This window comes from Bubalus bubalis, chromosome 11 (genome assembly GCF_019923935.1).
Source record: "Bubalus bubalis isolate 160015118507 breed Murrah chromosome 11, NDDB_SH_1, whole genome shotgun sequence".
NCBI lineage: Eukaryota > Metazoa > Chordata > Mammalia > Artiodactyla > Bovidae > Bubalus > Bubalus bubalis.
Window position 1 is genome coordinate 11,134,686 of NC_059167.1, and position 13,730 is coordinate 11,148,415.

The window sequence follows — 13,730 nt, forward strand, 5'->3', positions numbered from 1 at the left end:
GTTCATTATCAGAGTGTTCCTTTCCTTTGTAAAGCACTTCTGACTGCCAGATTGTTTAATTGTGAGCCGTTCAGGGCCCATTCCACTTCTGATGTTAATGTATTGAATATGCACCCCAAAGATCTTTCCTTTGGGATAGATGAAATATTCCTAGATGCAGAGAAAGTGCTTACCATGGGCTTGGCTAAATGCTCAATAAGTAGTTTTTATTTTTTTAAGAAAACATTTAGACTTGCTGCATTTTCCTACTGCATTTACTTCCTCAGGTTAACTGTCACCAATGAATAAGGAGCAAGCAGGTTAGATTTCAGAAATATATCAGATCTCAAACTGGTATTATTTGATCAATAGTATTTACATTTTAAGGTTATATATCAATATATAAAAAAATATGCTTCCAAGTTATTTAGGGATTTTCCCATTTGGTATCATCCCAAAGGGGCTTCCCAGTTGGCTCAGTGGTAAAGAATCTGTCTGCCAATGCAGGAGATGCATATTCCATCCCTGTGTCAGAAAGACCCCCTAGAGGAGGAAATTGCAACCCATTCTGCTGTTCTTGCCTGGAGAATTCCATGGACAAAGGAGCCTGGCAGGCTACAGTCAGTGGGGTTGCAAAGAGTCAGACATGACTGAACACACATGCATATCATCTCAAAGAGTTACACTTTCTGTAGTATAACAAGCTCCGGGAGTTGGTGATGGGCAGGGAAGCCTGGCGTGCTGCAGTCCATAGGGTCGCCAAGAGTTGGACACGACTGAGCGACTGAACTGATGTTCTATAACGTGACAAGTACTTGTTTTTCCCTACTGTTTTAGAAATGGTGTAACTGAAGCAGTTTCAGAGGTCGTGAAGTTTGACTTTTTATTTTGTAGATGAGAAAGAGATCCTGGGAGTTATGAGTTTTACCTAAGGACATAAAGCTAGTTTCTGAAAAGGGTTTGGGAACCTGGAGCTCTGAACTCTGGGCCACTGTTTTTTTATTCTGATTGTGTAACCTATACTTGAATATAAACTTTATATTTATGAATATTGTCTTTTTAGTGATGTGGATTAAAAAAACTATTATGAGAAGTTTTGTTGTTTTTGTTCAGTTGCTAAGTCATGTCCAACTCTTTACAACCCCGTGGAGTGCAACAACACCAGGCTCCCCTGTCCTTCACTGTCTCCTGGAGTTTGCTCCAGTTCATGCCCATGGAGTCAGTGATGCTATCCAATCATCTCATCCTCTGTCTCCCCCTTCTCCTCCTGCCTTCACTCTTTTCTAGCATTAGGGTTTTTTCCAGTGAATCGGTTGTTAACATCAGGTGGCCAAACTATTGGAGTTTCCAATGAATATCAGGAGTGATGTCCTTTAGGATTGACTGGTTGGATCTCTTTGCAGTCCAAGGGGCTCTCAAGGATCTTCTCCAGCACAATTCAAAACAGCTTTCTTTATAGTTTCCAGCTCTCACATCCATACATGACTACCAGAAAAATCATAGCTTTGACTAGATGGACCTTGGTCAGCAAAGTGACATCTGCTTTTTAAAGTGCTGTCTAGGTTTGTCATTGGACTCATTGTATTTAATTCTTGTTGAAGGTTGCAAATGATCATCTAGTATTTTATTCTTCCAGTGTCGACAGCAAAATGTGATACAGATACTCAGGTATCTTCTTATGGTGGAAATATCCTTTAGGTCGTACACAGGGAACTCACTCAGTTTAATTGGCGGAATTATTTTGTATTTTCTAAAATGAACTATAAATATAGGTATATTTCTTCTAGATGATATTCAAACCAAATAAAAAAGTAGAAAGTTTTATTGAAAGAATTACATTTTGAGGTTGATTTCAACTTTAATTTTGCAGTTCTGGGTTAATTCTTATTTTGGTAACCTAGCACATTCTAAAAAATTACTGTCCTTTTTATCTCTGGTTCTTTTAATGGAGGAAGCATGGTAGTTAAAAGCAACAAAGTTATGGTTCCTGATCTTATTGCTAACTCTATCAACTATAATCTTTTTATTTGAATTTTCTATTTTTAGCTTTGAGTCATTCCTTAATGACTTCTGGTATATTATTCCACTAAAGCTCACTAGAGGATTCGTACAGATTTAAAATATCACTATGGATGTTTTACTAGATACTTAAAAATATTTCCACCTAGTTGCAAGCTGTCAACTAAGAAGGTTAAAAAAAAAAAAAAAACTGATTTAAAGTTTTTTGCCCTATTTTTGTTTACTTAGCAATATTTGTTGATATAGTTAAATAAATGAGCCTATTATGTAATCTGTAAGCTACTCTTGTGAGTGGTTAAATAGAATGGCATTTGCACTGTGATTTATAGTCTTGTCATCTAATTATTGTTTGGAATTGGTGAAGTTATTCTTATACTGTGTTCCAAGCTGTTTCTCCAAGATACTTAATGAAAGGTAATGGGTATTTCTCTAACAAACTCTGATTCTCTTAATTGATGATTGGTTGGTTAAATTTCCGTAAATCAATTTGTTTTCTAGGATTAACAATATATTGTGCATACTTACTCAACTCATAACAAGCATCTAACTATGACCTGTTTTTAATTTTGTATGGCAGTTGAATAAAGGCTCAACAGGAATTAACTAAAGCTGTAGGTCTTATTGTACTAGTTGGCTAGGGCTGCCATAAGAAAACTGGGTGAGTCAAACAACAGATATTTATTTTCTCACAGTTCTGTGGCCTAGAATTCCAAGGTCACTCAGTGCTAGAACTGATTTCTGGTGAGACTTCTTGCCTCCTAGACAGTCATCTTTCATGTGGGGGCTATGGCCATGGTTGGAAGAGCTGAAGGTTAGGTGTCAGAGAGTGTCTCTTCTTTAGAGAACAGTACCCTTAAGACCTCATTTAACCTTTATTACTTCCCTAAAGTCCCTGTGTCTTTGGTTAGGGTTTTAACATGATTTTGAGGGGAGTATAATTCAGTCGATAACACAGATCAAACCTGATTATTGATTTGTTTCAGATAATTTTTTGTTATTCTGTTTTTATCAGAACCAGTAGGAGTACTGTTATGATAAAACAGAATTTTTTTTTTTTTGTATTCTCTCTTAACAACAGGCCAAAGATTGGAATGGAATAAGGAATAGGTAGGAAACCATTGAGAAAAAGGAAATTGAAGGTATTATTTACATTTGCTATTAAATCATTGAGAAAGAACAGATTAAACTAGATGATGGAAGCTAGTGATCCCCAGGGACTCATTCTGTTTGGACCACTTGAGTGTTAAAAAATTGAATTGGTAGTGAATATTTTTTAAAAAATCAAGTAAGTGCATTATTACCACATGGAATTTGTTTTCCTTCTGAGGCATAAGAAGATCTAATAATGCTAGGATTTCATTTTTTTGTGGTAAAAAACAGAATTAAGAAGAAGAACCATGGATATGACACCACATCAGAAGTAGTGTCCTTCTTGCCCTTGTTTTCTGTAACATAGTAGCCTGAATGGAACTTTTCAAGAAATACAAAAGGGAACATATTTTCTATATACTTGACACTCGTCTTTGGTAGGTATAAAGGCATAATCACTGCAAACAATTTGGTGTTCATGTTTTTAGTCCTATTTTGGTTTGATGGGCTGAGCTGCAATCATTTTTGACAAAATTTATGTTTTTTAAATTGCTTTATATGCTTGTCCCTTCCTTTTGAATCTTTGACATTGAGGATATCCACCTTGTTATAATATTTTCTTTCTTTGGGGTTCAGTTGCCCCAGACTCATATTTTCCTCCTAAATTTCCATTTATATCCTCAGTTTTTATTTTGGAGTTTCACTTGTGTTTATCTCTTCGAAACCCTCTTCTCTTCTCTCTGTAGATATTCTTTAGGGGCCATTTTATCTGTTCCTATGCCTTTAACTTCCTTTACACTATTGATTTTTTAGTTTGTATCTCGACCATATCTCTTGAGCTTTAGATCTATATATCCAATTATTATCTATATTTCTGTGTGTTTTGATCCTAACTTCAGTCTAATTCAGCCTAATTTAACTTCTTAACCCCTAAATCTTTGCTTTTTCTAGGTTTCCTGTTTTAGTTTATTAAGCTAAAAATTGGCCGTCAATGCCAATTCCTCCTTCTTCCTTACCCCAATTACATTTAAGTCTCATATACAAACAGTTTGGTCCAGTCATTATTATCATTTTTCACTTGTTTGGACTGCTGTAACAGCTTCTTGGCTTCCTGATATTTTCTCCACTCTATCTAGAGAGTATACTTTCTAAAGAACAGTCAGTTCACTTCCTTGTCTCATATTTGTGGTTAGATGGGGATGATGGTATATCTCTCACCCTCACGCTGACTGTGTTTTCTTCCTAAATGCATTAGTACAAAGAGATCCTTTAATCTGGCAGAATTGATTATCTTTTATGGCTTTCTGTGCTGTGAAATTTTATTTTTTTCTTTTTCTATGACTCCAGATCAGAAGGTTGCGTGTGCAATAGTATTTCAAAGTGGATATTGGGAAATGAAGCAGACTTAATTAAATTTCTATAGTCATAATTGGAAGTTCACATCCTCATATAAGTTGAGGACTTCCTGTATTTCAGTTCAGCTCAGTCATGTCCAACTCTTTGCAATCACATGAACTGCAGCACGCCAGGCCCCCCTGTCCACCACCAACTCCTGGAGTTCATCCAAACCCATGTTCATTGAGTCGGTGATGCCATCCAACCATCTCATCCTCTGTCATCCCCTTCTCCTCCTGCCTTTAATCTTTCCCAGTATCAGGGTCTTTTCAAGTGAGTCAGCTCTTTGCATCAGGTGGCCAAAGTATTGGAGTTTCAGCTTCAACATCAGTCCTTCCAATGAACACCCAGGACTGATCTCCTTTAGGATGGACTGGTTGGCAGTGATTTTGGAGCCCCGTGAAATAAAGTCTGTCACTGTTTCCACTGTATTTATTTAATACACTGTTTCCTGTATTTATCTAGTGACATAGAGACAAGACAAAGGCCTGCAAATTGTACAGCAAGTACTATAGTCAGGTCTCATCTCTGCAGGGCGATGTAACTTTAGCTTTTGTTGATGTATCTCCTCCCCCCTTTTATTTTTTATTAAATAATAGCTAAATTGAGATATAAAACTGACCTATTTAGAGTTAACATTTAGTAGTTTTTAGTATATTCACAGAGAGGTGCAGCCATCACTACATGAATTTTGGGACATTTTCATTACCCCCAAAAGACAATCTGGACCATTAGCCATCAGGTTCTTAACATATCTGCCCATCTCACCCTCCTGGTAGCACTAGTCAGTAAGTAATCTGCTTTTATCTCTATAGATTTGTCTGTTCTGGGCATTTACTATCAGTGAAGTGAAGTCGCTCAGTCATGTCCAACTCTTGGGACCCCATGGACTGTAGCCTGCCAGGCTCCTCTGTCCATGGGATTTTCCAGGCAAGATTCCTGGAGTGGGTTGCCATTTCCTTCTCCAGGGGATCTTCCCAACCCAGGGATTAAACCTGCTAAATGATTCTATCACAGCTATTTTTAATAAACTGGGGCATGTCCAAACAGCATTTTAGACTTCTGGAGGCTTAGAATATTCTTGCTTATGATATGTACTATTCAGGGAGATTGTCCGTTAGCTTAATCGCATTTACCCTTCTAGTTCACAGCTTCCACTATTTTGCTTCTTATTGAGGTGAAGACTGTTTAGATTATTTAAAGTCAACTAGCAGCTGGATCAGAGAAGGCAATGGCAACCCACTCCACTACTCTTGCCTGGAAAATCCCACGGACGGAGGAGCCTGGTGGGCTACAGTCCGTGGGGTCAATAAGAGTCGGACACGACTGAGTGACTTCACTTTCACCTTCATGCATTGGAGAAGAAAATGGCAAGCCACTCCAGTGTTCTTGCCTTGAGAATCCCAGGGACTGGGGAGCCTGGTGGGCTGCCGTCTATGGGGTTGCACAGAGCCGGACACGACTGAAGCAACCTAGCAGCAGCAGCTGGATGGTACTCTCACTTGGGAACATCATAAGACCCAACTGAAGTTTTGTTCTACTAAATGTGAAAGTTCTTTTCTCATCCCTGCTTTTAATATTTAAATATTAGCATTGGTGAGGTTAGAGTCTTTGGAAAAGAAAGTTGCTTTAATTAAATTTCCTAGTTTTAAATATGGAAAAATGCTGACTTGATCTGACTCATGCTGTATAAAATCTCTCTCTCTACCTGCTTAGCAATACCCTTGGGTATATACACTTTTAGAAACAAAATTTAGGAATTTTATCTTATTTTTTAATCTCTGAAATAACATTCTCTTTTATAACAAGTTTTTCTAGGTCTATTATGGAGTGCTTTGGATTTTCAAATATTTGTACTAAGCTAATTAGGGGATTAATTGTATTACAACATGAAGTTTAATAGGCTAAACTTTCTGTGATATTGCCTTTCCAAAGATGATAGAGCATACCAAGTGTTTTATAAATATCCAAGAAAATAATTTTCTGCATGAGCTTTTAACTGATATAAACCATTATGCAAATTTAAACATTATGGGTAATTTAAAATTTTGCTTAAATTCATTAGTTATTGTCTAAATTTAGATTATCATGACTTTGTCATGTTTTGGAATGCTACTGTTTTCTAGATTTTTAAAAATTAGAATAAATGTCATATTTTTAGACTAAACTTCAGTGGCTCTGTGAGGAGCTGAAAGAGAGAGAAAATAGAGAAAAAAGTCTACGGCACCAGCTGATGTTGTGCAGACAGCAACTCAGGAATATGACTGAGAACAAGGAAGCTGAGCTTCAGTGTCTCTTTGAACAGATAGAAAGACAGGAGCAACTTCTGGAAGAAATACACCGAGAGAAGAGAGGTATGTTAATTGCTCTTTCTCTTTTATTTTTCTTTATATTCATGAAATCTTAGGGTTGGGAGAAAAATATTCTGTTTCTCTTGCCTTCAGTTTGAACTACAAAATTTCCAAATTCCTCTCCTTTCCTCGTCTCTTGTCTCCTTATCTTCATTTCTGGGTGTGGAAGAGAGAACTGTTTCTCCTCGAGAATTTCTCCTTTAGCTCCTGTATCCCTGCTGCGTACATTTCTGTCTTTTGGCCATTTGCAAATGCTAATTAGGTAAGTCATGTTTGTTCTTCCCTAGTAAGATGCTAAAATTTATATTTTACTTCACTAAAATACCCATTCACTCAATAAATATTTACTTTGTATCTATTTTCCCAAATTATTGAAGTTGTCAAATTTATTGACTTAAAGTTTTTTGTAATAGCCCCTTTTTAATTCTTTTAGTTTCTGTAAGATCTGTGCTGCTGTCTCTTATTATATTCCTGGTATTGTTAATTTGTTTCTGTTCTTTTGTTTGTATAAGTCTTGCTGGGGGTTTTATTAATTTTGTTACTATTTCAAAGAAACAGCCTTTGATTTTTAATTTTTTCTGTTATTTGTCTTTTTAGTGTTTTATTGATCTATATTGTCATTTTTATTTCCTTTCCTTTACTTCCTTTGTACATCATTTGTTTTTCTCCTGGATTCATAAGTTGGAAACTTTATTTTAATCTTTCTGTTTCTAAATATAGTCATTTAAAATTGTAAATTTCCATCTTAGTAATACTTGAAGTGCATTTCACAAATTCTGGTGTGTTGTCCTTTTATTATTAGTTTCGTTTAGAAGATATTTCCCATGTGATTTCTTCTCTGACATGTGGAATTTTTTTTTTTTAAAGAAGTTTACTACTTAGTTTCCAATTATGTAGAATTTTACAGATATTATCAATTTCTAAACTTAGTACCCTTGCAGTTGTAAAACATACTCCATGATTTCGATTCTTTTCTGAGACTTGTTTTATTGCCCCAAATGTGGTCTCTGTTAGTAAATTTTCCATGTGCACTTGAAAATAAGTTATATTCTGCATTTATTGTGAAATGTTCTATAAAAGTCACTTATGCTTAATTGTTTCACATTGTTCTGCATTTCCGGTGGTTTCTATATCCCTACTGATATTAATTATTTCTATCAATAACTGATAGAGGATTTTTTCTATCAATAACTGATAGCGATATCCAGCTATTTTGAGTGTGTGATTTTTTTTTCCTCCAAATGTTTCGAAACTCTGTTGTTAGATCCCATTTTGATATTGATTGTGGAAATGCATCTAATTAGTTGCTAAGTCATGCCCCACTCTTAAGATCCCATGAATCTAATTAGGAGCCTATTGTAACAGTCTCAATAAAAGCAAAAGAGGGCCTGACAGAGGACATTAGTAGTGGCAACAAATGTAAGATACTGTTGAGGAATTAGTGCAAGATTGAACAGTGTAGGTGAATGAGAGAAGAGTCACAGGATACTCAAGGTCTTAGTGCTTTTGCCGTTGGGAGAAATAGCAATGTTGGGAAAGAGGGGCTGATTTGTTGGGAGACCAAAAAGGATCATGTTTTGTCTATTCTTTAAAAATTAGAAAAAGTAAAAGTCTGAGGAATACCCAAACTTTTGTGATAGAGGGATGATATGGTAATTTTTTGACTTTCGGGTATAACATGTATGAGTGCTGTCTGTGATCCAGAAATAATGAGGACGTAATATGGATAATGAAGAACAAGCCAGGCCTGTTATAGTTGCATACGTACACATGTATTATTAGGAAGATAAGAGTTTTCTTCTGTTTTCTGGGCTATTTTAGGGCTGTAGGTTGGAGCTGGAGTGTTCCAAAAGGAGACGAAATCTGCTGAGAAGTTATTGTCATGGACCTCTTAGAAGTTTAATAGTTGTTGACTTAGAAATTCTTCATTGTTATGAATGGCAACAAGAAAAGGGTAAAGAGATATAAACTGCAGCAGAGAAGATTTAGGTATGATATTTTAACTTGTGTAAGTAGTTATTTTTAGTAATTTTTTAATAAACCAACCACTGCCTACCTTCTTAATATTCTGATAGCTCACTGCTCCTGTGTGTGGCAGTTTTCCTAGGTAAGAATACATGCTTTGAAACTATGAGGTCTACTAAAAGCTAGAATTTTTGTACATGTTAGAGGGATTTCTTTTGTCAGAGACCCTTAGAAGGAGGGATATCTATATGGTATGATTTAGCTCCATTCTTGCTTATGAAATGCTGATTATTATGAACAAATATAGCAGATAACTTTATTAAAACATCTTTTTCTTAAACTGAAATTGTAAACTCTTAATTAAACAAAGAACCCATCTTTGCTTTCCAGGCACTTTATGATTGTGACTGACTATTTAGTGTACATCATTTTTCTTTCTGAAGTAATTAAAAATTCACATGGCCTCTTAAATTCCTTTCCCTTAAAGATGAAATTTTGTCTTCTTACCCAGTTTCTCTTTTGGGTAGGTCATGTGCTTATTTGGCTTTGTTGGAGTCCCTGGGATCTTCATCCGTTCCCCCCACTCTGACAGATGCAGTGCCTAGAGAGGCGACATTCTTGGTAGCCTGCACTGTGAATCCAGGCTCTCAGATCTGTCCTTTCCTGTCATATATCATTTATTGCGACTGTAATACATGTAATGATGAAATAAACCATTATGAACGGCCTCTTTATAAGGGAGTTACCTTTTCTGAATAAAGGGAAAGGTACTAATGGAATGTGGAAGAAGGGAAATAGTCCTTCAGCTACTTCAGAAGGTATATTTTTGCAGCAGAGGACTGTCGCTCAGGTTGTTTGTTTGATTATTTCTTATGAGCACCTGTTTGTTGGAATAGCAATGAAGTGGGCTGACAAGTGGGCAGTGGGAAAGGTTGCATCATTGCCCTACCTGTGTTTTTTTCCCTTAGTTCAGCTGTTTTAAGTCTTATGTTAGCATAGACTGTGGCTGTGGCCAGCATTCAGAGGACTGTCTTGGGACAGAAACATCTTGTTTCTTGCCTCAGTGAGTTTGGGGATGACACACAATTGAGAAATGTGTTTAGTTGAGTGTATCCACTGGATGGAGTTTCTATGAAGGTAGTGATTTCGTTATTTTGTTCAACACTATGTACCCCAGTGCCTGAGAAGAACTTGGCACATAATAGATATGTCAAATGTTTGCTGAATGAGTGAATGGATGAAAGAACATTAAAGGGGCACAGTTGATAAGGGAGCCATAACATCTGTGTTCAGTGAAAGAAAAAAACACAATGTACATTCCAAAATGAATTCTGCAAAACCAAATTGCAAATCAGCAAATATTTGGCAGAAGTTAAGTAATTTAATTAGAGTGGTTTGCATTTTTGTTATGGCACTTTGGGATTAGGTAACAGTATTTGCCTTTCCTAATATTTCAGTTATGTATTCCATTTTACAGCAGAAGTATTTAAGCCATTTATATTTTTATTCATTTTGTGATAATATTTTCTAGGAGATTCCTGATTCATTTAAAACATGCTGTAATGTTATTAGTAGTCATTCTTGTCTCCTTTTGTACTATAACGTGGGGTAGCTCTCTGGTATTGCACGTGAAAATAAATTTTAATACCTGAGTATCAAAAAGAAAATAAACAATATAAAACATGTTGTTTATATCTAAAGTAGTTTCAGTCCTTAACAGTAGAATGAATATAACTTTTAGAGTATAATTTCTATTTGCTACTGATCATAGAGAAGCTTAAGTGTGATTATAAATGTCGAGTAGAAGGATCCAGGAATGGGTGATGTTGAATAGGTGAAAGAAAGGTTAATTGGTATAGCAGGAACCCAGAAGATACGAGAGTGAGTGGGGTCAAAAGTAAAGGTAGAGAAATGAATCTTAGAAAGAATAAGGACAAGAGTTAGACATTTCTTCTTCCATTACTGTTTTAGCACTTTGAATACATTGCTGTTTTGGGTAGTTTAATTTGTCACAGTAAGTTTTGTAATGGTTTCCTTATTTTGACTGTTAGCTCCTCAACATTTGTGATTGGATATAATTAATCTTTGCCTTGTATATATTCAATGCCTGTTTGGAGAAGAGGATGCAAGGAATGAGCCAAAGCTACTGGATTTGCCGTGTTAGACTTTGGAAGACCTGTTTTAGTAGAAGCCTTATGAATTTAAAGCCAAAACATTTCTCATAGTTTTTTTGTTTGCTTGCTTGTTTTGTAAAATATCCAAAGGATGATAACACTTGTCATTCAAGGAATAGAGTCAGCTTAGTGATGAAACTGGTACACTGTATATTCCTATATATGGCTCTGAGGATGAGTATTTTTACTATATGATAGAGATATGATTTAGTATTTTTCAGTTTTATAAAACTTTTATTCTATTCAAGGCACTTCCACAGGTTCTCATCTATGTGATTCGCTTCTTACCAGTAGTGATCTCAGTTTTTTAAGGATTTTCTTTTGATTTCCCAGTGTTCTGAATAACTCCTTTTAATTATTTCCTCTGTTTTCCCTTGTCCTTTTTCTGAATTTTTGTACCATTTCTGTGTTGATGGCAGAATAAAGAACAATTTCTTAGAATTCATTTTTGGGACAGATACAAGGGCGGGACTTGTGAACCGAAGGCATCTTTCCTGGAGTGAAAATGAAGAGTACTTTCGCTCCAGTACTCTTTCCTAGTATAGGGAAACATGGGGTTGTATCATTTATGTTGTGTGTGTGCATTATGTATTTATCGGTTAAGGTTTTCTCCTACTTGTGATTCATAGTTTATTTCCCACATTGTTTCAAGCGGTTTTTTTTAATTTGTCTCATTGAAAGAATATTTGGCAGTCATGCAACTTATACAAATGTTAGTCATTATCTAGTCTAAGAGCTAGGAAAACCAATTTTTTTCTATTGCATGTCGGAATATAATTAAGCATTCTAAATTAAGAGATAATCTCTAAGTGTAATGTAATTTATTTGGATTCTGGTTAATTAAAAAGAATCTATTTAGCACTTTATTTTACATTTCACCAGTTTGTTCAGAAGTTCAGTGATCTTGATCATTATAGATAATGAAAGAATTTTAATTGATTGAGGAAATTATTTAAACTTACTAAACTATTATTTTGTTTAATGTGAAGTCATATCTTCCCTCATGTATTTTCAGATTTTCTTCATAATTATTTTCAAAAACCAATTGAGAAACAGTGGGTTTTTAAAAAATTATATCCACTACTTGAGTAAAATCAGAAGTTTGTTTTAATCTTAGTCCTTGTTTTTGCTTATACATGTTTCATTATAATAATTTTATTTCTCATGTGTTTAGTGTTATTTAAAACACAGCCAGGCCAACAGGTCAACTGGGATTGAAATTAAACTTCACTGATTAAATGTGCCTAAGACCAGAATTGAATAAATTAATGATATGCAGATCTAAACAGGTATCAACTTTGATTGACTCTATAACAATATTCATATTGTTACTGAGTAAATTTACAATAGAAAGTTATGGCTAATTATTCTTTAGTTATAAATATCCCCACCCACCTGCCTATCTGTGTAATGGGCCTATTCTTGTACTTCTTCTATTGGTTAATTAATTTGGAAAACAAACATTTTCAATACTTTCAGTTACATAGTTAGCAACAGTGAAGCACTGAATGTAGAATTCAGATATTTAAAGTTACATTTTTCCTCTCCTAAATTATTGGATGTATTTTTATATCCTGGAATGTATTCTGGAAAATCCATAAATTTTAAGTATACTCTACAAATGAATTTTAGATTTTCTTTTTTGATCTATTCATAGATTATCTGTATTATTTTCTACTGTTTCATAGGACAGCAAAGCTGGTCTGCTTGCGTTTGAATCATAGTCATATTCAGGGAAGAAATTAAGCTAAAGTTGCATTTAAAACCCATTCTCAGACTTACGACTCAAAAGTAAGATTGCTTTCTCCTATTCCTTGTCCCCTGTAACTGGTGACTTTACCAAGTTTTCCTTGGTGGTTTCTCATGTATCTGCTGCTCCTTCTACATTTAGACTATGCTGTCTTATTTAGCTCTTTAGAAGCTTTGTATTTGCAAGATCTTCTTAACCTCTGGTTGCTGCCTTCTACTTGACTGCTCTTCACCTCTGAGCCTCCCAGAGTCCCCCAAATGGATGACTTTCCCAAGCAGTCACACTCCTGTGGGTGTGTTCATTCCTTGGGTCCCAGCTGTCTTCCATCCATTTCTCTGCTACCTAATAAAGCTATTGATAAAGGTGACATCTTTTAGGAATAACCTTGAATATGCTTAGTGTACTACAAAAGAGGAAATCATTTTCAAAGTATGATTTTGTATTTTTTATCCCATACTGTTCTCCATAGTGGCTGTAGCAATTTGCATTCCCACCAACAGTGCGAGAGGGTTCCCTTTTCTCCACAGCCTCTCCAGCCAGCATTTATTGTTTGTAGATTTTTTTGATGATGGCCATTCTGACTGGTGTGAGATGATACCTCATTTTAGTTTTGATTTTTGTTGTTTAGTTACTCAGTCAGTTGTGTCTGACTCTTTATGACACCATGGTCTATAACCCACCAGGCTCCTCTGTCCAGGGAATTTTCCAGGTAAGAGATTACTGGAGTGGCTTGCCATTTCCTATCCAGCGGATTTTCCCAGTCCAGGGATCAAACACAGGTCTCCAAATCTGGTGCACTACAGGTGGATTCTTTACCACTGAGCCACTGGAGAAGCTCATAAAACCCAGTATTTACTTACAAAAGTTAGTTGCATTCATACTGTAAAAATTCAGATTTTATAAACTTGATGGAAAATGTTACTAGTTATGTCTTACTTGAGAAAAACAGATCAAACCGAAAAGAGCTCATTTTCATAATACCCCTTCCATAACAAATTATCACACACA

General features: G+C 35.5%; 1 protein-coding gene across 14 annotated transcripts in view; it reads left to right on the forward strand.

Moving 5' to 3' along the window:
* The window catches only part of CEP128 (centrosomal protein 128), a 601,725-nt gene that overhangs the window by 340,224 nt on the left and 247,771 nt on the right, over window positions 1-13,730 (forward strand). For 13 of the 14 annotated variants that reach the window (XM_045162006.1, XM_045162005.1, XM_045162004.1 and 10 more), the window contains one exon: window positions 6,644-6,836. In XM_045162006.1, coding sequence (XP_045017941.1) covers window positions 6,644-6,836 — 193 coding nt within the window. Of the gene's footprint in view, window positions 1-6,643; window positions 6,837-8,654; window positions 11,635-13,730 lie in introns of those variants that run through there. The other variant, XM_044924675.2, reaches the window with a different exon arrangement.